At 35.5% G+C, this 27885-nt stretch overlaps 1 protein-coding gene across 1 annotated transcript in view; it reads right to left on the bottom strand.

The window, feature by feature from the left end:
• The window catches only part of MALRD1 (MAM and LDL receptor class A domain containing 1), a 266757-nt gene that overhangs the window by 224322 nt on the left and 14550 nt on the right, over positions 1 to 27885 (bottom strand). Inside the window, exons 6-11 of the mRNA XM_083826051.1 lie at positions 25698 to 25841; positions 20872 to 21029; positions 15285 to 15377; positions 13054 to 13261; positions 4749 to 4895; positions 1617 to 1726 (exon numbers count right to left, since the gene is read on the bottom strand). Coding sequence (XP_083682177.1) covers positions 1617 to 1726; positions 4749 to 4895; positions 13054 to 13261; positions 15285 to 15377; positions 20872 to 21029; positions 25698 to 25841 — 860 coding nt within the window. The remainder of the gene's footprint in view (positions 1 to 1616; positions 1727 to 4748; positions 4896 to 13053; positions 13262 to 15284; positions 15378 to 20871; positions 21030 to 25697; positions 25842 to 27885) is intronic.

Here is a 27885-nt window from a genome sequence, read left to right as displayed (position 1 = left end):
ATCCCCACTGCACTTATATTTATTTGGAATGCAGAACCAACTCTGCAAGATGTCTTAACTGGAATGATTCATTGATTCACACACCAGTTGTGCCCAGCTAACCTTAAGGGATTCTAAGATAAGTTCATTTGAACTTGAAAGGTGCTTATCTGCCCAGTATCAAAGTCTACAAAAGAGATGTGAAGCTGCCTGAATGAATGCACTGTGTGTATAAAGGTTGTTGGTTTCCCAGGTCTCATGCAACATGCAGGGTTCCAATGGGATGCTGTGAGGCCTTCTGTGTTCCCTGCAGCACCATTCTGCTTGATTTCATTCTGCATCTATTTTATTTCTGATTCTTTAGAAGAGTATGATGACATGTGAAGATTAAGAAGTGAGAGACTGTGTTCAGTGATAGCGAGGTGTTCTTAAGATTATTTGTTTGACTTTCTATGTGCTGTTCCTCCATATATTGTTTAAGTGACTTTTATTTCTGAGGGAAAAAAAAAAAATTCCTAAATGAAATTACAGTTTTTATTCTACATTGGGTTTGAAAAAGCAACCAATCTCAATTTTATTCTGTTTCTCTGAAGCCTCTTTTTAACCACTAACACAGGAAAATGATTTTGATGTACTTTCACTCTTTTCCTTTCCTCTTATGTGACTTCTTAAATCAGGAGGCATCATAAAGTAGCAGAAAACATAACTCTGGAATCACATATCTTAACATCTCCCCAACATGTCAGAAGGTTTGAAAAGTTAAGTAATGGAAAACTAAAAAAGACTCAGGAAAAAAGAAAATGCTTACATAAAGATGTACAGAATCTATTCACTTTATTCAGTGAGCAAAAGGAATAAACAAAATGCAGTTAAAAGCTGTTATATATATATTTATTTAATTGTATATATTCCTTCAATTTCAGTTTTGAAATAATTTTGTCAAACATTCCAACATTTTAATCATAAAATTGTATTTTAATTTTTCCTTCCAGATTTTTTTTTCTTTTTGAGCACTCCTGACCCCTTGTTTTTGCATTCCTCTACAGAGGTACAAGATACTTGACCAAAAAAATCACTTCAAGGTAGGCTTTTAATGACTGCACAGATCAGCTTAATAAACTACCCCCTCTAACTATTCTTAAAATTTAGTATATCTGGAGCATGGTAGCCAACTCTCTCCAATCACACCAATTTATTTAATCTGTATACCAACCACAGATCTCCAGGAATGGAAAGCTGGATGTAGGAGTATTTTCTGCTTACAGACAAGAGCATGATGATTCTTTGCCAGCTTTTCCTCATAAGGCAGGCTGATTTGACTGTGAGCTGATATGACCCTAATAATGTTGTCCAGCTATTTTTTTTTTTCACAGCATAGAAAACTCTGAAGTATAGCCTTAAATCTGAGCCACCTTGTGAACGTTTTAGAAAGAATAATAATAAGATATAAATGTAAGTCAGTGAAGCAATAAAAAAGCCTCCTGAAACTCCTTCCTCCCAAGAAATTAGTGTTTTGCTGCTTCTGCTGTTATTCAAATTGAGCTAGTTTTTCTGCAGCAATACTAACAGCAAGAAAAATACCCTAACATGTGACTGATAGCTTACAAAGGTGGGGACAGTTCATATCAAACTGTTACCTGACAGCAGGAAAGCCCAGGGGACAACTTGACAAGGAAAGGGCTCCCCAGATGAGACATGGCCATCTTTGTGTACATCTGACATGATCCATTGAAGTAAATGAATGTTCCTGTAAACAAAATTCAAAGAAATATGAGAAATATGTCATGCTCCAATGGCAAATAATTACCTATGAGGGGTAACTGTGTTCTGTGAGGCATATGAAGATTATTCATAAATGTAAACAAATGGAACAGCATTCCCTTCAGTTCAGCCCCTGTGGAGAAGGAGGAGGGAGCTGTACCAGGCTATGACAACCAATATCTATATAGGCAAAGACAAAATAGAATTGCTGGATGCTCCTGCCTCTTTCTTCAGCAGTAAAATTAACTAAGTCTAGAGATGAGGAAAGAAAGTAAAGAAAAAACTGTTATTTGGGCAGCCATTGCTAAAGCTATCTCGTCATGGTGCCTGCAAGCACTTTAATTTTAGGAAATAAACACAGAGCCCTGCAAAGGGGGGTTCATGTGCTGCTTCCACAAGGGTTTTATTGGGCAGACCTGCCAAATGCACCTTTATCTGCCCTCTTCAGGTAAAACCATCAGACCCTTGTCCTCAAAATGCTACAACTACATCCCATCGCCTTGTTCACACTGAGCCCCTCCAATCTCAGCGTGGTCTGGGGAGAGCTCTGCAAGAGCAGAGCGCACCAGAGATCAAACAGCACAGACCTCAGCTGGGATCCCTAAAGGACACATTTTAATTGGCTTAAATAATGTTACGAACAGAATTTGAAATAAAAATTAATTTCCTTTAGGGTACAGTATTTACTCTCAGCACAGCCCAGACAGTTTTAAGCATGCTAACAATGTTGCAGACCATGGGAGCCAATGGAATAAGCTATATTTTCTCATGGGCTCCACAGACTTGACATTGTTGTCTGTGCTAGTGGGGATGAAAGCTTAATTAAAGATCTAATCTGAACTCTGGCAAACTAACTGCCTTTGGATTTGAACTACAGCAGATGTGCTTCAGACAAAGGTAGGAAAGGATAAACATCTTCAAGGGGCCCTAAAGCAGCATATTTTGAATGCCGTCAGTGCTGCCTTCACTGAATACTGAGACTTTTTCATGAAAGTCTATGCAAAATGACACTAAGGGCTCAGTCTTGTTTGCGCATTGATATTACACACATATTGCCTTACATCTTGGAAAATCAGCTATTGTGCTGCCACAGTCATACTCCTTAGCCATTTATTTCCCATGGATACATAACAAAGCAGAGGGTTAGGTCCAGACCCACGTGAATAATCGCATAGCTGTAGCAAGGCCAGTACAAAGAGGTGACCGTTACCGCCCTGTGTACAAACAGGCGTGCTGCATGCTGTGGCGAGAGGGAAGCTCCCCTCATTGCAATGCAAGGGTACGTCAAAGGATCCTCTTTTAATTTGCAGCTGAGGCTCTACAGTAGCCTCGTTAAGATCTTCATTAACCAAAATTTGCTGCTGCCCTCCCCAGGAGAGAAGAGAGATGAACACTCAGTGACATCACAAGCAACTATTTAAACCTGAAGTACTCTGATTTAACATTGACAAAAACTTGCTCAAATTCTGAAAGCCTAATTGCACAGATGGGATGTGTCTGAAGCAAGCACAGTGATAGATGGGTACAAAACCACCCCAAGAAAGACCTTTGCACTGACTTACAAGGGTAATGCACCATTACTGGTTTGAGAGATGCTGTGAGGTAACCTCGAGATCTACCCAAGGCAGAGACTTCAACCTGCAGCCTGCAGCTCGTTATAAAGACACAAACCCACTATGCAGTGATACAGGTATCAGGCAGCATAAGTGCAACAGCCCATACCTCATATGGCTAGTTTAACATGCTGCTTAAACTGCTGAGCAGATATTTCTTCAGGCCACCTTTGTTATGACCACATCTCACCAACACCTCAAAAAACCCTTCTGGGAAAGACACAGTCATATCAGTGCTCCTTTCTGGAGCTGTGAGCATTGGAAAGCCATAAGAAACTAATACTTGCAGAGAACACAGTAATGCAGATTCAGTGGTCCTCTAGAGTGACAATGAAATGAAATATTAAATAGCTACTCCAAAAGTGAATAGCAACCATTTGGTGCAGTTCACCACTTGGGGACCAATGGAAAAAGGGTATGTGATCATGCATTTAGAGGTATTATACAGCATGCACACATATAATTACACACCACTAAGGCTTGCTCAAAAATAAAATAATAAAATAAAATAAAATAAAATAAAATAAAATAAAATAAAATAAAATAAAATAAAATAAAATAAAATAAAATAAAATAAAATAAAATAAAATAATCCTGGGATTCCTCTGCCTTCACATGTTTAAGGTGGAATTCTTAATGTTTTGCTTTCCTTTAATGTGAACATATGAGAGAAGTGTGGAGATCTGGCAGTAAGATAATGTATCCTTTAAAAAGAAATAAAGGGATATTGGACTGTAATCCAAATTTTAAAGTAATCTAATCTCTACTGGAAGCAGGATAACAAATACATTTTAATAAAATTAAAGTCACAGAATATTTAGCAGTATTATTTGACAATGACAAGCATAGTGGGCAGTTTCAATTTTAAACAGTATACTAATAACATTTTCATTTTGGAAAAAGGCTTTAAACAAGCCCTCTGTTGGAATCAACTTTTTCCAGCTGAGTGCATTTTATAGCACCTATGGGATGAAGGAAGAAACACTGGTCAAAGGATATTACACTCACTCTGTTTATCCTAGATAAAACCAATGAATTTACCTGTGCTCTACAAAAAGCTGCAGTGATATTTTGTCCAAATAAGATTTTAAAAAACAGTCCCTGTCTGAATGCTAGATACAAAGGTGCTTACCATATGTGTGAACAAAGTTAGCTATATCAGTTCAAAGGGCAACATCTCAAAAAAAAAAAAAAAGTTACAAAGGCACAAAGGCATAGTAACCATATCACATCTAAGAAAAAGTATCCCTGATAAACAAACTTTCTGTAATGTTACCTATGTTATATACCTGGTATATAGCAGCATACATTTCAAACTCAGTTTCATCAATTTAACATCATTAAGTATAATTAATATTTATGTATGTGTGAGTGTATATATATGTAATCTCTCACCATGTCTAGCATTAGTTGTATGATCTCTGTCACGGAGTCTGCTGTCCAGTGGAGCTTCTTCTTTCATTATGTGCCAGTCAGCATCACCTGTGTTCAATGGCTTCCATCCACAGAAGTCAGTCTCAAAATTACATATAGTGTAATTAGCTGTTGTACAGAGAACAACGAGAGATCATTAAGTTGAATTTGATGCAGCAGTTTAATGCCAGATCTATCAGTGATTTGTATTTGGATGTAAAAGGAGTTTTAATCAAAGAATCTCTGGTATGTTTCACTGAAATGTGTATTATTTAGCTGGAGAAGTTATAAAATACAGATAACAAATCAGGAAGGTCCTTCCATTCTTAATCAAATTCAGAACTGTTAAAGAAAGCACCTCGAAAAGAAAAAAATATATATATCCTACTAAGGATGAGACCTGTACATAGGCTGCCATCAGATTATGAATGGGCAATTGCATTTTTTTAAAAGATAAATTTTCCTGGAAATTTAATTATGAGTGTATAGGAAAAAAAATCAAACATATTTAGCGGTTTAAATATGCTGAAAGTAAAGATAAATTAAGCTGCTACTTATTTTATTTTTGGAAATGAGATTTAAATTTTTGAATTATTTAGATCTTCTGGAAATTTTGTATTGCAATGTAAAATAACAGTTTCTCAGTCGATATGGATTAGACCAACTTAAACATACTCTTGCATTTCTTGAAATAAATTAATTATTTTGCTAAAAGAATAGTGTAATATGAGAGTCTTCTTTCCTAGTCCAGAACTGTTGGACACAATTCTTTGGGCTGCTTAGCACAATTGTAAAAATTAGTTTGGAATTGTACTTGGCACTTTCCAGCCTTCATGGCACATTCATTCCATCATGGGATGCATGGGAACAGCACAGAGCTGCTCCAGGGGATGTTCAGAGTGGACATTAGGTAAAAATTGTTAACTGTGAGAGTGGTCAAACACTGAAACAGGCTTTGTAAAGAGGGGGCTGATGCCCTGTGCCTGTCAGTGTTCAAAAGACTTTTGGACAATGTCCTCATTAATATGCTTTAACTTTTGGTTAGCCCTGAAGACATCAGGAAGTTGGACTCAATGATCTTTGAAGATTCATTCCAACTGAATTATTCTGTTCTATCTTATAAGCCTCAGACATAATATTACTCTAATTTTGAGACTGTACAAAACCAAAATGAAATAGCTTTGTTGAAGCATCATCGCATTAAATTTCAGTATAAAGTTGTTCCTGGCATAAGAAGGTTATTTGAGCAGTGTATTCTTAATGTAAAAATAAATCATGGAATCACAAAATGGTTGAGTTTGGAGGGGACCTCTGGAAATCATCTGGTCCAACCCCCTGCCAAGCAGGGTCACCTAACGTACATTGCACAGGATCTCATCCAGGTGGGTTTTGAATATCTCCAAGGAAGGAGACTTCACAACCTCTCTAATCAACCTGTTCCAGTGCTCTGTCATGCTTACAGTAAGGAAATGTTTTCTCATATTCAGATGGAACTTCCTGTGCTTCAGTTTGTGCCTGTTGCCTCCCGTCCTGTTGCTGGCACCACTGAAGAGAGTCCGGCATCATCCTCTTGACACCCTCCCCTCAGATATTTGTATACATTCATAAGATCCTCTCTCAGTCTTCTCTTCTCCAAGCTAAACAGGCCCAGCTCTCAGCCTGTCTTTGTATGAGAGATGCTTCAGTCCCCTAATCATCTTCATAGAACTACTGGAGTGAGTCCAGAGGAGGGCCATGTCCCTCTTGTACTGGGGAGCCCAGAACTGGACACAACACTCCAGGTGTGGCCTCGCCAGGGCTGAGTGGAGGGCGAGGATCACCTCCCTTTACCTGCTGACAACTCTCTTCCAAATGTACCCCAGGATAGTGTTGCCCTTCTTGGCCACAAGGGCCCGTTGCCAGCTCATGGTCAGCCTGCTGTCCACCAGGACCTCCAGGTCCCTCTCTGCAGAGCTGCTCTCCAGCAGGTCAGCCCCCAGCCTGCAGTGGTGCTTGGGGTTATTCCTCCCTAGGTGCAGTACCCTGCACTTGACCTTGTTGAATTTCCTGAGGTTCCTCACTGCCCAAATACCAGTATCTCTTAATTGGATTGGATGTTTATTAAAATTCAATGGAGTATGTTTTTCTGTTTGGTGTAGTATATTAGTTAAACATGGAATTTGTTTAACTTAATTAATTACAGAAGGCTTATGCTTTTGACAAGGTTCCTTGTTAATTAGACTTTGGTTGTTAATACATTAAGGTAGAATATGCAAAATGATATCCCAGACTAAGCTGTTTTTCTGTATGGTAATTAGCATGCCTAGGCATTGTTCTTTGCTTAGCTAAGCAGTCTTAATATAGCCCATGTGATATAAAAAGCAAAAATTCTTTGATTAAATCTCTCCTTACTCTGGACTTTCTAAACCTTGTATAAGTTTTTTGACACAAGAAGCTGACTGAAGTGACTGCACAGTAATACCAAAAAAGATACCAATAAATTACCATGTAGACACAAGGAACTTACTCATATACTAAACAACTAAAAACTTGTTTCTAGAAGGTCAGAGGCACCAGGACAGAGATAAAATAATGGTTTACATATGAAAGAGAAATCAAGATGGCACTAATGGTTAATATTTTACAGACTGATAGAGCATTTAACCTTTTTTTGTTTGTTTCTTTTTATTATTATTATTACTTTTCTTTAAAAAAAAAGAAAAAGTTATTACAGCCATATGAAGAAAAGGGTCTTCCACATGCTCATGACAGCAGATCTGTTGTCATTTAATGTGTCTCAGTGCCAAGCTCAGGGTTTTCCATTGGCTCATAGTGAAAAGGTGACTAATGAAACTACATTAGGAAATAATATACTGGCAGAGTTGGCAAAGCAAAAAGGCTGTCAAACAGAGCCCATCACTGCCCTTGATGGTCAATAGGAAAGAGGGGAAATTTTGTGAAATTGTCACTTCTGAAATTATTAAGCACTAGTATAATTTCTTCTTTCTAAACACAACATGTTAGAAATGTGTAAACATGGTGTTGTGGTTTAACCTGGCCGGCAGCTAAGCACCACACAGCCATTCACCCACACCCCAACCCCCTCAGAATGGGGAAGAAAAATGGGAAAAAAAAAAAAAAAAAAGTGAAAGCTTGTGGATTGAGATAAAGACAGCTTATTAGGACAGAAAAGAAAGGAAAATAGTAATAATAATGATAATAGTACTACTACTAATAATGTGTACGAAACAAGTGATGCACATTGCAATTGCTCACAACTTGCTGACCACTGCCCAACCTATCCCCGAGCAGCCGGTGCCCCCACCCTGGCCAGCCACCCCACGTTAATTGCTCAGCATGACGTCAGATGGCACGGAATACCCCTTTGTCCAGTTTGGGTCAGCTGTCCTGGGTATGTCCCCTCCCATCTCCTGATGCACCCCCAGGCTGCTCACTGTTGCTCTGCAACAATTAAAACATCAGCGTGTTTTCAACATTATTCTCATAGTACATCCAAAACACAGCACCCTACCAGCTACTAGGAGGAAAATTAACTCTATCCTAGCCAAAACCAGGACGCATCATCTTTTTCCACTGCTGCTATATTCAACCTAAATGACACATACTCAGAAAAAGACAACTCCAAATCAAAATATTTAGCCCAATCATTTTTTCAGACTAAGTCTGAACAACACTATTAAGTTATTAAGAACATTAATGGTGGTGGGTTTTTTTTGTTTGTTTGTTTGTTTTCTGTGGGGCAAAGAAAAATGTCCAGCTCCAGTTCAGTATATGTTATATATTCAGTATATGTGAGAATGGATGCTACTCTTTTTTTTTTTTTCCCCATTACATGTGTGTTTTTAAAATGACATTCTATATAAAATCATCAAATCATCCTGTGATCAAAGACTTTGGACAAGACACACTTACTAAGTCCAAGTGTTCTACCATATGTAGTTTCTGGAAGTGATACTTCATGTTAATTAACAAGAGTTTTAAAAATATTAACATGTTACAAAACAGTTAGGCTATAAATGCAAGTGAAGCTTAATTGCCTAAGTTAACAGTGTGACTTTAATTTTATCCCTACTTAATTCTCAAAAACTTGAGTGCTTGTAAATGTTTAATCAAGCACGAAAATAATTAAATAAATAAAACTTTGCACTTATGTGACACACAAATCTACACGAGAGTTTCTTGGTTTTTTCATTGCTCCAACATTAATAAACTCCTTTCTTGTCAAAACAGTGCATAACTTTTACTATTCTCAGCCTTTTAATATGTTTCTGTTTGAAATATTGAGTGATTATAGGGAATGTTTCACCATCCGTAGTTTTGAAAATAAGTGACAACACAACCAATATTTCTTGAGGAGTTGTACTGCAGTTATGTAAGTTAAACAGATGGTAAAGCATATTTCTGGTATATATATTCTCTCCTACTGCATCTCTTACCATCAGAGCTTTTGTTATTTATTTCACTGGGAAGATTTCACTAGATTCAAACTGCAGGAAGATTTTCTATGTTCTGATAGCAAACCCAGCGAAGCCTCATTTTTGGACATTCATCTATTTATATTTCAGCAAACGAGAAGGAAATTTAGAAAGGAAACAACAACTTGCATTTATTTTAATAAAAAGCCAAATTTGAAAAAGTAATCTATTTTGCCTTGTGGATGTATCAGTATGTCTCTACTAGTCAAGGATTAAATTATTACAGCAGTTCTGCAAAAGCAATCACTCTGAGAAGTAAACAGGAGAAAAATGTTCCCCAAACACATCTACTTGAATTTCAAGAAATAAGTGGAGCTTACTAAATTCATAAAATACATTGGAAAAGTTTTTCAATTAACACAAACCATTTTTTCCACATGTTCTAAGTGATAATAATAATAATAATTTAATACTGGTAGTGTTAAGAGAAACTCATGTCAACACGGTCTGAAGAGGGTAGGCTTGCATGAGTAAACAGGTCCTTGAAGAAAACTTCCATGCTGAAATTATCTTGCTTAGATGTTGTTTCATTTTATCAAAATAAAACCATCTCATTAAGTGGCTACAGCCCTGTACCAGTACAATTGTCTTTATTATGAGGCTGTGAATCTCTCATCTTTGGAGCCAATTAATTATTTGGTTGAATGAACCAAATATACCTCAAGATCTTTTAAACTGTATATGTTTTAGGAATCCTAGAACACACTGACATCTTGCCAAGCTTTTCTTCTTCTAAAAATAAAACCACATAGCTATCACCATGCTATGCCAAAGATGTGAACAAAAAAATAATGGAAAAGAAACCAAAGTAGTCAAAACTGTGATGGTGAAACACAAAACCAGTGCTAAATAGTGTTCATAAGCAATGAAGTTGTCTGTGAAATAATGATGTATCTTCTTTTTCTCCACACGTACATACAAGATTGATGGACAGATACTGGCAATTCCAGAAAATTAATGTCACAGGAAACAGATAAATATGTACTAAAACAAATGTTCCAGAATAATAAAAATGCTGTATTTCACACTTGAATAGTAATAATGGGATTTGCATGTATGTTCATCTGCTCTAGAAGTTTTCAATAATTTGTAATTATAAATTGCTGTACAGGAATTGCTTTAAAATTATTCTAGTTTCCTTCATTCTACATGTTATTCATATAACATGTATATAATGTATTTATATAACATGTATATAATAGGTAGAGCTTACACAGAAAGTTTAAGTATTGTAAAATAAATATATATTTGCTCTTATAATAAATTGTGTTTTTATGACTATTCATGTCATGTTAACATGAGCAAAGATAAACGTTATTTTCCTTCCCCATTGTAATGAAGCAAAAGTAAATCCTCAAAGAGAAAAATCTTCACATTGCTAAGTAACAGCTGTCTGCCTTTGTTTTCATTTAGTATGGAGATCTGTCAGCTCTGCATCATGAGAGTACTTCATCAAAGGAAACTACTGGGGATGTGTTCAAGGGTAGATGCTAAAATACCTAAAAGAATAGAGGCTAAAACATGTCCTATTGTACCAGATAGTAATTTTTACTGAAATGTGAAGTGGGTAGATGTAGCACACTCAAAATATCACAGAGGACAATTTCAAGATTATGTGGAAAATGTACATAATGGGAGGAAAAGAACAAAGGACAGAAATAAAGGACAGCTTTTGCTTTAGGTTTCTTTTGTTCAAGAGTGCAGAAAGTGTCAGAAAGATGAATTTTCTAAGCCAACCAAACTGCTGAAGAGCCAAATTCCACCTTTGGGGTCCTCTTTCCTGAAAAGCGTTATATGATGTATCCAAGACAATATAAGCCATGAAAATAGACCTACCTTAGAAAGGTTATCTGGATATTTTATATATTGTTTCCGTTCTTTATTTTCAGCCAGTAGTCAGAGAATCATGCATCTGCTGTGATTTATTTATATTTTAGAAAACCATGTTTTCTCACTTTTTTTTTTTTTTTTGAGAGAGAGAGAGGATGAACATACTTTTGTGCACTGATAGAACAAGATGATGAATCTTTAACCAGTGAATGAACAAAAAGTGAGGCATATAATCTCTGCATCTCAGGTTAAACTGAGTGGGTTATTTTCTTTAAATTAAAATATACTAGAAGTTACTGAGAATCTGAGCTATGTGTTAAACCCAAGTCAACTGCAGAGGCAACAGCAGAGAGTGGAGCACTAGATACTGCTGTCGAAGAGGGTTATGCAGTTCCTGGGCCTCTGTCAGTTCATGGGACAACACCCTAATTCCAAAAGTGTCACAAGGACAGCATTGAGACTCCCGGGATGTTCTGGCTTTTCTTTTTTCTGCCCACTCTTTAATTTTTCTGACCCATCTACATAAGCATGATGGAAGCAGCATTACCAAGATTGAGTCCCACGGTGTTCTGTGTTGTACACTAAAATACAGATTATATCTAGGTTATTTACTTGCCTTATATAATGCCAAAGTCTGGCGTCTGAGACAACAAGGGTTAAAATCAAATAGACTGTGTGCAAAATATAACTGCCTACAATGTTTTGACTTATCTTTATTTTCTCTTTGTGTAGTAGTATTAACAGCTATTCTTGTACTAGAAGAATTATTTTTCATCCCCTATTTGGCCTTCAAATTATTCTTCTAGATTCCCACTCAATATTCACCACAATTCTCTGATAATGTTACTGAAGCAGGAACCTTAAATCACTGAAACAATTAAATCTGATTTATAAAGTACTCTTCGCTTTCACCCCGTTTTTCTTTCTAAACAGCATGAGAAAATTATTCCTACCAGCAAGTGCACAGAATTAACAGCATAGGATCAAGTCTTGTAAAAAGGGAAAATGTATTTAAAATCTCCAGGAGAACCTGGAGATAGAACACTATAAACCTTCCTATTGAAAATGTTGTTTCAACATTCACATATATCACTTGTTTCAGAGACGGCTCATGCATGGCTTTTTAAGGGATTGAAAGGATTAAGAAATTTAAAATGTGAGCCAAAGAGAATTCAGTCAAAAATTGTTCATAAAGCCTTCTCAAAGAATTTGAAGATAAAACATTATCAGTTTTTGCCATTCTGCTACTTTGAGAGACATACATTTCAATCTGCACCTCACAGCAACATATATCATTACCAATACCTGAAATATGTACACAGTTTTCTACAAAACATATTTAAGTATTGCTGCCACAGGCAAACACACAAACAGACATATGCTGTATAATATTTATTTTAAGAGCTGCAGGATCTCTAAAACTACTTTTACATTGAGGTCTAAAATATTTCGTAATTGTTATAGACAATTCCCAGTAATTTTATTTTTTTTCTCTTGACTGTACAGTAAAAGCTATATCTTCTGAGCAAAGTTACCTTCAGTTCAAAATATGACTAAGATAAACCTCCTGATCAGCTAATGTCACCTGATACATTTTCTCCCAAAAACTAATTGGCAGTATAAATTAGAGAAGTGTTCAAACAAATTCCAAGGTGGATTTCAGTTCCTCTCAAATTAAGCAAGAATAGATTATAAACATTGTAAGAAAGGAACACATTTAGATAAAAATGTGCAAAATTTTGTGTTTCTGCAGACACTTAAAAAGCTTGCTATTTGAATCCAAAATATATTGCTAAGACCAGACAGAAAAAGAAAAAATATACATGATGACAAATTGAACATTGCCATGAATTTGTATATCATTAAATATTCTGTGAAAAATAATAATAATAATAACAGTTAGCTTTCTAGGCATTTCTTAGATAGATCTATTTAGGTTTCACTATACTCTTCAGCACTGTGTTCTTTTAAAATCCACTTACAGCAGGCTGCTGGATCCTCGTTGCTGCCATCAGAGCAGTCTGGGTGAGAGTCACAGGGTGATCCAGGCTCAATGGACTGCCCATTAGTGCAGGTGAATTCTTCTAAGGAGAAGAAATCTGGTGGCTCTGATGGTGTGGTATCCAAGAACTGGATGTTATTCAGACAGACGAACCCCCCCCTGCTCTGTATTGTTCCTTTTAAAGTAAGCTGTGGATGGTTACAGTTAAAATACTTTAATTAACAGACAGGGAAAAACTGTTTTGTTTCTACCATAAAAGAGTAATGTCCTATTTGTAAAAAGCACTAGGTGCCTTCCATTAAAAAAACATGCCAAATATCAAATCAGAAGCTGAAATTTTGCAATGACTACTTCAAGTTGGTTTCTCTGAAAATTTTCAGCTAAAATGGTTTGACAAATTCCAAGAATGAAGTTAAGAAAAAGAATGTTTAAAGAAAAGCTCCAAATATCATGACTATTTGGCTAAAAAACAGCATTGCCACCGTACTTCAGAAGAGTGACCTCACCTGTGACATCCTAACGACCATGACTTCTGTTCTGAAGTCTCTTCAGAACCTAATTTTGCTGGTGCTCAAGACAGAAAATTCAGGTTGCACTCACAGGTGAAGAAGTTAGAGATCATTATCAGACACTAGCTGCTATAGCATAGGTCAAAGCTGATCTCTCTCAAGACAAGCAAACTGCACCCAGATATGTAGTGAGATTGGCTCCTGGCTGCTGGCAACCCCTGAACTCTTCCAGGCTTTGTCTGTGAGACAGCTAATTTGCTTGAGTCAAAACCTTGGTGTGTGCATGCTAATGTTTTAATTATTTTGGCTATCACATGACATTCCTTGAGCCTGTGCCCTGCTTGCTATCTGAATACTACTGTTGGCATAGACAGAGATGCAGGGAGCATTTCTCCCTCCTACAGACTTCCCTTGCACTTTTACACAAGCTGATTTAGAGCAATGGAGTTTTAGGAGAACATCTCTTGCTCCCGGCCATTGTTTATTCCAGCTTTTCTGAGTCTCAAAGCAAGGAGAGTATCCTGTGCTCATCAAGTTTCTTTTACCTGAGCTAAAGCAGCAAACAAAAGGAAGTGGGCTTGAATTCACTAAGAAGATGAAAATGGCGTTGGTGCAAAGCACCAAGAGACAAAAGCAGAAGCTGGAAGCACAAATCAAAAATGGAGTTGTGGGTTTTGACAGGTGTGGACATGGCCAGAGTAGGAGCCTCAGAAAGCAATCATGTGCAGGGGGCAGAAAATACAGTGGAAGGAAAGCTGGGGAAGATTATCGGACAAAACATGAGGAAACTAGAATAAATATTTTTGTGTATAAGCAGAAGGCTCTAACATACTATATAAGCCCTAGAAAATTTTCTAAAAAATAAAAATTATATATATCACTGTCTTCTGTTAAGAGACAATATCTTCAAAATTCCCAAAGCACTATCAGTTCTCTACTAGTTCAAATGGCAGAATGCTGTGCTGAAAATGTCACACGGTCACATAACTACATTATCTGTCCTTCCCTAAGCACAAGTGATCATGCTGTTTTTGCATAAGAAAGCATAGTTTGGGCTGCTGAGAGCATAAAACCTCTGCACTCTTTTGTTTATTTACTTTTGGATACTACAGATAATCTTATACACATCTGGTTCTTTATTTTTTCCTTATAGGAAAAGGGATTGGTCTTTGTCCTTCACACAGATCACCTGCCCAGCTGATGTTGAAACAGTAAAATATAAAGCTTATTTACAGAATTATGAATATCTAAACAAAAAATTACTTAAAATATAAACCCATAATTCTTCAATTCTTCTCTGTACGTTAAAAAAAAAAAAAAAAGGCAAGGGGAAGATCCTCTCCCACAGTTACTGATTTACGTCATTCCACTGAAATCACAAAAAAATCATTCACATCATCTCACTTAATAGCATGTTTATTTTAATGAGATGGTAATAAAATGGACTCAAATGACCTCCTAAAGAATGGTGAGATGTGTATGCATTTTCTTGCATGTTATTAAGACCAGGAGCTTTGGGATGTGAACAGGGAGACTGCTTTTATTAATCTGTGACCAGAGCTTTACTCAAGTGATGCTATGAAGAACAGCAAGCCCTTCACATTATACATAAATTTCTTAAATTCCTACATTTCCTAGAAGACTTATAAACAATAAAGTAAAGCATTTTCAAAAATCAAACACTTGTTTCTTTCATTCATACCTTTAATTTTTCTATCCCTGTTGGTATATGTATATCCACTTTGGCCCATTCCTTGTTAGTTGTCATGCTGTTTTCCCACAAGATATGTTCCTCCTGTGGAACACAGAATACAATATTAAGAAATTCTTTTTAGACCCTTACTTATGCCACTTACTCTCATTGATCTTTTCATATCCTAGCCAGACCACCACTATGTAAACGAAGAAATATAATTTGACATATTTGTTTGCAATCTTTGCATCAAAGTCTTTGTGAAAGAGGATAAACAAAATATATTTATGGTGATTAAATGGGTTAATTTTATATATATATACATATACACTATATGAAATTATCAGAACCCAGCTTGGTAATGAATGAAAGCAAATTAGTATGGAAATTAAACCATACTAGGGCTGTATTTAACAATGTATTTCCATGTCATTCTTAGCACTATTTTCTCTTTTAGAAGTAACTACTTATACCAAGTTGTGCTAATATTAGAATTAGTTTTTTTTTTTTACTTAGAACCAAATTTTGGGGTCTGTCAAAATTACCCTATAAACTGTGCTAAAATCATATTATTTGTTTTCAATCAGTAAAACAAGCAGAGTACTACCAAGCAAGTCCTAATCATATTTTGAGTTACCTCAATCCCCATTTTTACTATACCTACTGAGGAGTAGTATAGCAAGAGTGCTAAATATGCTAAGACTCCCTTTATGCAAGCACTCAAAACCCTTTTAATGAAAAAAAAATCTGACAAAACCAACTCATGCTCATTCTATTTTTGTCAATATTGAAGCTCATATAAAGAAAAGAAATATGGCAATGTGAACTTAAATAAAATGTTTCCAAGAATCAGCTCCAGTATAGAGCAAATCAAGAAAGTCAGGCAAAAGGGAAGGGAATGGGAGGTGAGGAGAGAGGAGTGGAAGCGAGGAAAATTTACTATAGGATAAATGTACAAACAGATGTACCATTACAAGAATCAACACTGCAACGCCTTTTAAGATACTATGCAAAGTACTGGTCATATCTTTTCCACAAAGGGTATTACAGAATTAGAGGCAGTTCAGAAAATGATATGAAGCCGGGTAAGAGAAATGGAAGTCTCCCATACAGAGAGAAACTGAAAGGGTAAAAACTTTTACCTTACATGAGAGGAATAAGAAGGGATATGATAGGTATATGAATCCTATCAATATTATAGACAAGGACAGTTATCTATTTCCTGCCTTGCAATATTAAAAAAAAAAAAAAAAAAAGGAGGAAGACACTGTCTGCTGCTTGACAGACTGAGAGGTCTGAGCCAATAGAACAACACTGGTATGATTTGTGACCAGTAGTGAATTACTTACCCTCATTGTCCTATAAAGGCTTGAACTGTTGCGACATATTAACAAAGTTGAAAGACTCTGTTGAATATGTCTTCAAGATCAGGTTTGGAAAACTGCAAGACAAGGCTGAGCCAATATCCTAATACCATAGAGCACAAATTTGGACAAACCACATGCCATACTGATTTCAGAAATAAAAGCTGTGAGTTTCCACATTACTATAAGATATAGGTATTTGTCAACTTGTTCACATGGTAGATATTCATCAAAAGTGTTTCAACTTCAAGGAAATTTCAATCTGCTTAAAACATGCTTGATTTTGCTAAATAATTCAACTTCCAAAGAAAATCTGTTAATGTTAGTAGGTTTATACAATAGTCAGATATAAGACACAAACAGGGATAATGTACTAGGAAGCATACTGCATAGCAGGTTAAAATGATAGCCTGTGGCTTAAGTGTGTGCTTTTAGGAATATGTAAGCTAATGTATCTGAACACGTACACATTCCTCCATACATATATACAGGCATGCTTCAAGGACACTTGTATATCTTGTAGGAATAAATATTTACTCTTTATTTATTTGGATATATCTGAATACTATAATTTTGTTCACATGGGATTAACAGTTTAGGTACCCATCCCCATGGACATCTTTCTTTCCAATTTATTTGAATAAAAATAGCTCATGGCAGTAAACTCTTGATTTTTCAGTGTGCCAGGCATTCTAGGCTGTTTTTACACTGAAGGCAGTAAATCATTTCAGGTGCAACAACATTTAAAATTAGCTATTGTAACATGCAAGAGATATTACCCTCTGATTTTTTACAACTATAATAAGCCAATAATACTATTTCCCTTCCTCACAATGTTTTCTCTATCATATCCATCTTGCTTGTGGAATTCTTCCATCATTTTAGTATAAATGGGTTAGCTCCTCTAGCACATTCCTTGTTTCTCTAGCTGTCTTTTAGGAGGTTCAATGTATTGATTTTACAGTACTTTCCCCTGAGATTTGTTTTGGTGATGCAGAAGAGCAGTTGCTCAAAATACCTTCTCTCTATTTCCCTTACTGAGATATAATACTATCTAAAACCAATTTTTTTGTAAGGCTAAGATGAGCAAGAATTGTGGGATGTTTCCTCTTACTATTTTTTTTTTTTTTTAAGATAATGCTGCTCAGATTTGAAGAATGGAAGAGACGATCATGACTTTTTCTTATCAACTCCATTTCTAAACCACATTTTTTATTTTTGGCATTTCTCTATAGATACATTCACATACTGCTATGCAACTGCACTCATCATTTTGTCTCCCCCCCCGCCTTTTTTTTTTTCATTTCAGAGTAATTTGGAACAAATGCTTATTTGTTGCCTCAAAATGATTAATGATTAATCTTTCGCTTCTACCAAAGAGTGTACTTGCATGGACTTTGCAAGCATTGCTGAACACCTGCAGAAATTTTAGCATATTAGGGTAAAAACATGCACATATAAAACAATGAAAGATTATTTTGACCTATGCTTATGTTCATCTAAATGGGAGGAATGAGCAAGTAATCGAGGGCATGTGATAGACTGAACTCAACAATATCTTCTTTGATTTGAGTTTTCAAATAAAAGTTTAAAATTTATCAAATGCTGAAGACAATATTGCCAAATGTGAATGCAATCATGGACTGAAATAGAAGAATATTAAAGATAAGTAAGCCAGAAGTACTAAAACTGGAAGGGGACCAGGAAGAGTAAGTAATGAAGGGAGTATCTTACTATCAACAATTAACTTTGAGAATATGTGGGAAACTAGAGATCTTTCTTTGTGCTCCCTGTTCTCTGGTAAGGTAAGGTGTAAGGTAAGGTGTAAGGTAAGGTAAAAGTATAGACAATGCAATTACAGCCCAATCAGCTGAAAGGTGACAACACATAAGACACTGGAACAATTTGGTAACAATAGTCTTGTAAACAGATAGAGAATTAGAAAATGAGAAACGTACATTAGCTGCTTCTGTTGAGGAGCAACTCACATTCAACCAGTGTAATATGCTACTTTTTGACATAATAAACAGCCTTGAAAAAACAGAAGTGTCTTGACTTTGGTGAAACTTTTAACAATCTCGTAGAACATTCTTTGAGAAAATTGAGATTTGGTTCATATATAGACACACAAAAAAGTCTATGTTCGCTATTCTTCTCCATATCCAAGAGCAATTTAAATTCCGTATCATCCAATGTCATAATATCAATATTAGAAAACACATTCACTTATTTGAAGGTTGGAATAGACGATCTTATAGGTCTTTTCCAACATAAATGATTCTAAGATTTTACTATTCTATGATCTACGGATTCTCTGTTAAAAGGGTGAGGAAGGTTAGGGATACATCTGTAACATCTGCAGTGCTTTGTGCTCTGAGAACCATACCAAGAACTACATTAAATGCAATCCAGTCTCTGTGTCAGTTTTATCAGTACTGGGGCATAGTAAGAGTTATTCTGAGGTAGGTTCTAACCATTAAAAACAGCAAAATGACATGTGGGGAACCTGCACAGTACCGGATCATGCAATTGACAGGTTATTTTGACTGATGGCCCCCAGGACAGCCACTCTGTTGTCTTCTGGGATCAGAACCAGGCTCTAGTTTCCATTTCTCAGTATTTGTCTTCTTTTGAAAATTCATTTGTTTTTCATAAAGAGCTTACCAATTCAATAGCAAAATGTGTAAAAGCTACACCCCCATTCATGTAAGAAGTTTTACATGTGAGTCTGCTGGCTTTTATTTCTGAAGCTATTGAAAAAACATATTTTTGAAGCTTTTTCTGCCAAATTCTGCAATATGAGTAACTTACATCATCTCTAAATAAGTCTACATTCAAAAGATACGCTTCTGACTGAAGGAGAAATTCTAGGAAAGCATCAAAATGATATAAGAATCCATGGAAACAGAGTAGACTGAACTGATTTAAAAGCTGCCAAAAATGTACATCCGATACATATGTGAGGAATTATTTACCAGTTATTATCAGAATGCAGGCTCCCAACACTATGGGAACTCAAATACCAGTTTTCTCTCTCTCTCTTTTTTTTTTTTTCCCCTCATATGTTTTGCTGCATTTTCAGGGAAAGAAAACTCTTATATAGGATCCATTGATTCTACTTTGACAAACCGTAGAGATCAATATTGCTAAACAGTCTCAAGGTTACCATAAACATCATACCTGGGAATTTATTGGCAAGCATTATAGCCCAAATCTCCATTTATTCTGACCTGAACACTGATTATGTTACAGTTCCCTGACACAGTAATGGGTCACAGAAAAACATAATTATTCCCTCTTTATGGACAAAAAATGAACAAGAGCTTGAAGTCTTTTTCATGAATACTTGAAGATGCAGGGGGAGAAAGTAAGATGTTTGTTACTTGTTCCTATATTTAGACCCCTTGATAGTGTTATACTTCAGTGTGTTTTTTTTTGCATCTTAGCTTTGTGAATTAAGTGTGAGGTGGATCAGCCTTTTTAAATATCTGTGTTGATGGGTGAAAATAATTTGGCTCCAACATCAAGATATGAGACATTAACTCAGCAAGACCAGCTGCCCTATTCTTGCTTTTATTAAGTAGAAGTACTACAGCATCAATATTAAGTTATTAAACAAGGCTTTCAAAAGGGGACATTCTATGCATAGAAAGTCTCCACAACACAGTGACGTAAGAAGGAAGGAAATGGTTTTCACTGTTCAGTTGGCATTTGTGTTTCAGTTTGACATGGCTGTTTTATCTATTAATAGGTAAAAGAAAAAGAAAATTACTGCTCTGGAACAGTGGGCAAATTTAATCAAGCGGCTAAGTAAGTGCTTTCCAGACATACTGAGCCAGCAACTTTCCTTTATTCTGTGTCTCCATAGAGAACAAGCATAGTTAAAGCTTTCCTGCTACTGATTTTCCCATTTCCAGTGAAGAAGGGAGGCTAGAAAAACTGCTGCAGATTCTTCCCTTGAAATCTCCAAATCATTTAATTCTATAGTAGCTGGAGCTTCTCCTTGAAGTCTTATTGCAGAACATTCACCCATCAAATTAATTTATAGCTGACAGGCAAATACCCAGATTTTACAACTGCATTCATCAGTAGAATGAAACAAAGTTACTGCTTGCACAGACTAACTTAGGGGGCCTGCATGTACTAGCAGTCATATATCCTTCCATTTTTGCTGGTAAAAGCTCAGCTGTCTCATCTTGATCATTTGAAAATGAATGTATGCTTCTTCTTACCTGATTAGTATACAGTACTGCCTTGAGAACGCTGCTATCTGCCATGGAGTAGTGAAATTGAAAATGGCAATTCTTGCTGGAGCAATGACACATGGAGCTGTTAAGATAAGCACTTTTGTATAATGCATTGTCATTAGCTTCTAACCACACCAAACAGCCTGAAAATGGAAAAAAAAAAAAAAAAAAGTACACTTTTTCACAAAATGTGTCTTTTGTATCTCAGTCTGCAAAAATAAGGACTGCTTTGCTGCAATTAAATCATGGTCCTATTCCCCCTCACACTGCAATCTGATTGTCATGCTGATTATATGACTTGGATGTCACCTAAGCATTTCCTATTAAAAAGATAGATATCTATCTGCATTTGACTCACAGAGTAGTCCCAGCAACCAAGAATGACATCAGTTGACAGTATCTTGAAGTTTTTACTTCGTGTGTTAAAAGCTGTGAGCAGGCCCACATTCATCTCAGCCTCCTTAAATTCACAACCAGTCAATCCCTATCTCAAATTTATTTGGAAACTGCTTTTTCTCCCTTCCTATTATGTTTTCCAGGATTTTTTTTTTTTTCCCAGTAATACTTCTGTGGGCTTTTCAAAATAAGGGGAAAATTGTTCTTCTTTTTTACAGCTACAGGAGACAATAGCATCTCCACCACATTTAATTAAGGTTTTATTTCTCAGCCACAATGTCTGCAACAAAATGTTGGGAGTGTATTGTCTTTCCATCTGAAGCAGGCAGGAAAGCAATTTGTGCTCTTCTTGACCTACTGCTCCTTATAAAAGCATTCCTACAGAGATCTAAAATCGTACTCCATCCCTTCAACAGTGTCTTTTATCTTTCAGAAATAAAAAGGCTAAATTCTTTTTTAATCAAATATAACAGGTTCCCCCCTCCCTCTGCAATGAATCACTGAATGTTTTACTGCCTTCAGAAGCATCTATTAAAATAATAAACAAGGACTGAACAAAGGTCTTAAGTTTGAAGTTTCTGTGTTCATGTCTAACTGCAAGTTATCTCAAATGCAGATGTTACATAGGTTATTTCAAGCTGAAGGAAGAAACCATCATTTCACAAGGTTTGATTTTTTTTTCCATTCTTTTCCTTTTGTTGGCAGTTTGTGTTATACAACTTTTTACACTGAAATACATGCTTGCAATTTCATTGGAATTAGGTTTGTAATTTACTGACACAGCAGTTACACTGGATAGAAATTAAATATTACAGATGTAACCCAGGATTCTATTTGAAAGAGATTAACACAGCATCTGTATTTATATAGCTATTGACTTCTGCAGAAGAGAAATATACATTAACGTTAGATCTATATCTGTTCCTTATCTAAATTCAGAATTCTCTGATGCTGTTATAAAACCAACTAATTTTGTTTTCTAATCTTAGTGATAATGAGTATTCTTTTTCTTCTTTCATTTAAAATTTCAGAATCTTTTAAAAACAAGACAAAGTGGAGTTAATGTGAATGTTTCTAAGATAAATTGAGGCCTATCTTCAGAAACGAAGACTCCAGAAACTTTCATCCAGCAAATACTGACTTCTTTCTCCCCTCTCTATAGCCTGTGTAAGTAGAACCACGTCGGTTTAACTGGACAGGCAAAATACTGTGCTATACCTTTGTTTCCCTCTTCCAAGGAAACTTTAACTATTATTACCTTAGGCAGCATCTATTGATTAGCTGTCTAAAGATTAATGGTATTAGGAACATTTTTCTTTCATTATTTACAATTTTTGCAGCTCTTTTCTAAAGTCTGAATTTCCTTCAGTTCAATAGACTGCATAGTATTTTAGTGTTTATGCTCTGAATTTCTTTATGTATTGCTCTCTCAAATTCTTGAGAATTTATTTTTCTGTAGTGCCAAGCTTCCCCAAGCTTGTAGAAACAGAAGAGAAGTCCCAGAAAAGTCATTTCATTCCTGCCAGCTTGGTAATAGGGCTATCAAGTTGCAGAGATGTGTGCATTTCTGGCAAGAAACTCTGGGATCATTGCCAGGAGAGAGTTCATAGGCTAATGTCTTTCCATAAAACCTTTTATTTTCCTTTGTGGCTGCTTAATCAGGTTTTAGATAGATTATTTTTTTTCTTTCAGTTTCGAAGAAAAATTTAATAAGCAAAATCTTAGTGGCTGATCTTTCTGGAGATTTCCAACTGCAGTGGAACCCAAGTAGAAACAGACCTTACAATTTGTTGCTGAGGTGGTCCAAAGTCATCTTAGAGCTGGAACTGAACAGTGAGCCTGCTTACATCCTGCTACCCTGAAAGCTCAAAATCTATATATATTTAGCTGCTTGTCTCCATTTTTCCATTTCATGACTTTTAATCTAGGTTACAAGCTTCTAGATTAAATACTGAGCCTTCAGTTGAAATTAAGCCGCAGAATGTAAGCTTTTCTTTTCTACCAAGTTCTCTTCTCTAGCAGGACAAATGTCTCTGAACTAGTCCTTTTTAACTTTCCCACTCAACCATTTTGGTGATAAAAAAGTTCAAATCTGAACTGACCTTGTTTCCACTCTTTGGAGATAAATTTTCATGAACTCACAAATCAAGGATAAAAATTAAAAATTAAAAAGTAGCACAATAGGAGAAATATAACCTAATGATTAGACTATTTTCATGTTAAACTTGAGGAATTTTCTTCATTACAGTTACCTGTGAAATATTGAGTTTAAAAGACATGGAGCTTTTTTTGACATTTTCCTTTTTTTTTTTTTTCTTCATCTCATAAGCACTGTTTTTATTATGCAGAGAATCGGTTTCAACTGTATCTTATTAAATAAATATTACCCCAGATGTAGGAAAATAAATGAATCCAATATAAGAAGAATGAACTAGGGAAACTGTATAGCATGCAGGGAACACCAAGAAGGAAAACAGAGCAAAAATGTACTTTCAGAACAACATTAAATGGGAATATAAAACCTCTGTAAGAACTTTTGACACCAGAGAAATTAAGAGAAAAAGTTATGGTGAAAGTGCCTACAATACAACACTGGAGAGAAGAAGCAATAAAAGAACAAAGAAAAAAAGTCAGCCAAGGACAAAGTATTTTATTAAATTTAAGAATACCAAGAAAGAAGGATTATGCAAAGCCTATAAGCAATCCTTTCTTTATAAATATAATTGTCTAGACCTCTGCTTCATAATTTAGTTTCTTACCCCTCTTCTATTTATAACAGTGAAAGCTTTGATCAAAATCAGAAGCCAAATTTTAGTCAATCTCTATTTGTACTGCAATGCTAAGCCTTCAAGCATGACATTTTTTCAGTTTGCATACTAATTCTTTAGGTTTTAGAATTTTACTTAATGTCTAACCTTTTACTTTATGCCTTGAAACCTGCATGAATAGAAATGTTGAATGTATTGAGACCTGAGTTGTTATATTTCAAATTTCTCAATATCTTCCAATGTTAACAAAGATTTAACTGCTGTGTGTTGTTTTGACACTTGTTTGTTCTCAGGTTTTCTTTTTTTTCTTTATGATATGGAAGGATAGAGCGTATCCCCAAACAGTTCTTTGTGTTTGGCCTACTCAGCTGCCTGTTGATATTCATATATTAATGCTTAAGCCCCTTATTCAATAGGCATTTCAATATGCATTCTGCTTCTGTAGAGGTTTCTCGTAAACCAGTCCTGTAAAAGCTACTTATAGAATTTCAGTATCATTTCTGTTAGCTCAATATTGCCATAAAAGGGAAACCCATATCAATTACTAGCCCTGGAGGTATTACATTAAGATATGGCACTGATGGCAACATCTCTCAAGGAGGTGTTTTAAATAAAAAGTCTTATTTATTTATTTTTTTTTGTTACATGTCCCTTTGGAAATTCAAAGGTGCCATGATTTATTTTTAAGATAAAATCTCTTTTACTATATGCACTCTGCAGTACATAGATGCTATCTTGAAAAAAAAATAAATAAATAGTGCTTATATGCATTTTGCTTGCTGTTTTATTGTAACTTGACTTACAGTTACTAGAGCCTATTGAAATAAATGCTGACAATTACTGCCAAAATATTTCTCAAACTAAAACAATACCTAATCACTCATTCTGTTGCTATCAGTGAGACTGAGCACATTTCTATGGGCTCAGAGTTCAAGCAGTAATCTCCACACTATCAGTTCCTCAAAGCTGCATCACAAATTACACCATTACAAACTAGTGTTACTTAACCCCTCTGAACAGTCTCAATAGACAAACTAAACTCTTAGTTGGCATGATGATTCCATTTCATGTTGCAACGTTTGCACATTTGTACCTATTGAGCTTTCAAAAACCTCTCCCATAAACCTGTAGATAAGCACTACACAGTTGTTTCAAAAACAGGTGCTGCTCCTTACTTTTGAAAATTGCAACTACATTATTTCTCTTTTGTCTTCAAGAGTAACAAACTACTTTGTATAATAAGTGTTTCTCTACGGCTCACCTAATTACATGTTTAGAATAAATGTCCTGATCATGTGCTCAGAGTAATACTACACAGGTAAAACAGCCAAGCATCAAAACAAACAAACAAAACCATGCAAGGACTTAGTTGAATTTAATGTCACCAAAAGACATACAAAGAATTAGTGGTAGAGTAAAGCAAATATAATTTTATATTGGAATTATGTTAAAATCTTCCATATCTTGTCAGTATATGTGTTCACGGCACCCTTACTAAATAGAACAGCAAAGGCTAAATTAAGTACAAATTCATACAGTTATTTTTCGTGGTTTTGATCTGTTTCCATACTGGGTCACCACCTTTTTCCAAAAAGCTCTATGTTCTTCATGACAGCTAGCAACTATGCATTAACTTAAGTTTCTCACCTTCAGTATTGTTGCTGCAAGATTTCAGAGAAAAACAAGAGGCAACCCTGTTCCCGGCCTTTAGTTGTGCCCAAGAAACAAGCTCAGCTGGCTGATCCAAATTCCACTCGCAGATACCAAGCTCAAAGCTGGAAGTCTGTGGTGCTAAAAGACAAAGGAAAGCAGTCATTCAGCTTCTCAATAAGTTATTGTTTATAATACTATTTCCCATCAAAAATATATGCTTATTAAACTTTTTGGCAACATTTCTGACTCTGGTTAACTAAAAAGTAGTCAGTCTATCATTGAGTGTCATTTCGTATTTCAGGCTGCAGCCCTGTATGACATCATTTAAAAAATAAAAATCCCTAAAGACACATGCTTTTTTTTATTATTATTATATATATTTTTTTTTGAGAAACAGACAACTATATTCCTTAGCTGATCATTGCAACTTTGGTGAATTCACTTCCACAGAGAGAGTTGCCAGAAAATATCAAAAATTACTTGTCATGGAGAGAAATATCTATGTACTTTTCTACATAATGCTACCATAAAATCATTTCAAACTGAGAGGTTCACCTCAGTAATATCTCCATAATATTTGCATCAGAACACTTCATTTTAGAACCAAAAAGCTCTGAACACAACTATACTATTTCAAGAACTTTTTAAATTCTTGAAGCTTGAGATGCTAGGTTGTAGCTGTAAAATTTTCTGTAATTAATCATGGCTAGAGGAAGAAAGTCATGATTTTAAGCAGAATTACAGTATGGTAACAGAAGTTCCACTTTTTAATATTATTGCTGGGGAAAGGCAATCTTCTAGTTAACATGGACTTTTAAATAGCAGTCAGAATATCTCAGAGGAAAAAAAAAAAGATTCTTTACTGTTTGGAGGAATCAATTTTATGTCAGTATAAATACACATTTCTGTCCACCACATCTTAAAGTTATTGTTTTATTCACAATACCGACATCTCAGTAAAATGTCCTGTCCTGCTGGTGTTATAAAAATCACATTTCCTCCTTTATTTTGGTGTTGTATAACCATGCAACCATGGTTATGAGAAGAGCCTGTTGGCAACTTATTTCCAATGGAAAATGCAAAATTTTAAAATGTTCTACAAAAAGATGAACTTCTTCAAATTTCAACACTTAAAAAGAGTTACAAATAAACTCAAAGGGAGAGCTAAGCTCATCATTAAACACTAATTATTGGAAAATTTTTTATTCATTCTGCATTTTTTTATTTCATTGTAAATATTTATGATTTTTTTTTCTTTCGCCAATAATCTCAGTCTCTTGAAATAAAACAATAATATTCTAGATTTTCATTCTACAGCAACTGATAACAGTGACTTTTTTGGACTTTGGATTTTCTGCCACCCTTCCCTGCAATAGAATCATAGAATCATAGAGTGGCTTGGGTTGGAAGAGACCTTAAAGATCATCTAGTTGCAATCCCCCTGCCATGGGCAGGGATGCCACTAGATCAGGTTGCCCAGGGCCTCATCCAACCTGGTCTTAAATAGTCACCTGAATGACCCCACACTTAATTCTGCACTTTTGATAGTCTACATCTTTTTAGGCTTACATGCTACCAGAATTAAATAGGGATTTTAATTTAGCTGAGATGTTGCCAGCTGAAATACTCATACTGTAATTTGTAAAAATGTATATATTATAAGTAGTACATATACCAATTACTCCAGTTTTCCAGGAGAGATTTAACAACAACAAAAAATAGCAATAAATGTCACACTAGTTTTGTAGACAAGGTATACTACTTTTGCATTACAAGCAGCTTCAGGAGGACAACACAAACACCTCATTCTCCTTTTTAGTATTCCAATTTAATGTCCTGGGGCTTTTTGTTCTTATCCCTGTGGCAAGCTCAGAATGACAGTCTTAATAAAAGACAGTCTTTGCATATACGATTTGCCAGTTTTCAAGAGAGACTTCTGCAGGGCAATTACAGATACCCAGATAAGAATATAAAACCTTTGAATGGAAGGCATACGAGAAGTATAATTATAGGAGATTGTGTTACATATGTTCTAGAACATAATGTTAATATTTTCTATTGACAGCTAAAATAGTAATTGAGTGATAGCTGAATAAATTTTTCAGGTGTTGGGAAGACTGAAGATAGTTTTGTGGGTTTTTTTTTTTTTTTTTCAATGTATGAAGTTTGCTGTTTAGGAAAA

This window comes from Anser anser, assembly GCF_964211835.1.
Source record: "Anser anser genome assembly, chromosome: 2".
In the NCBI taxonomy this organism is placed as follows: Eukaryota; Metazoa; Chordata; class Aves; order Anseriformes; family Anatidae; genus Anser; species Anser anser.
Note: the sequence above shows the minus strand (reverse complement) of the source record. Positions and strands in the feature narration are given on the sequence as shown.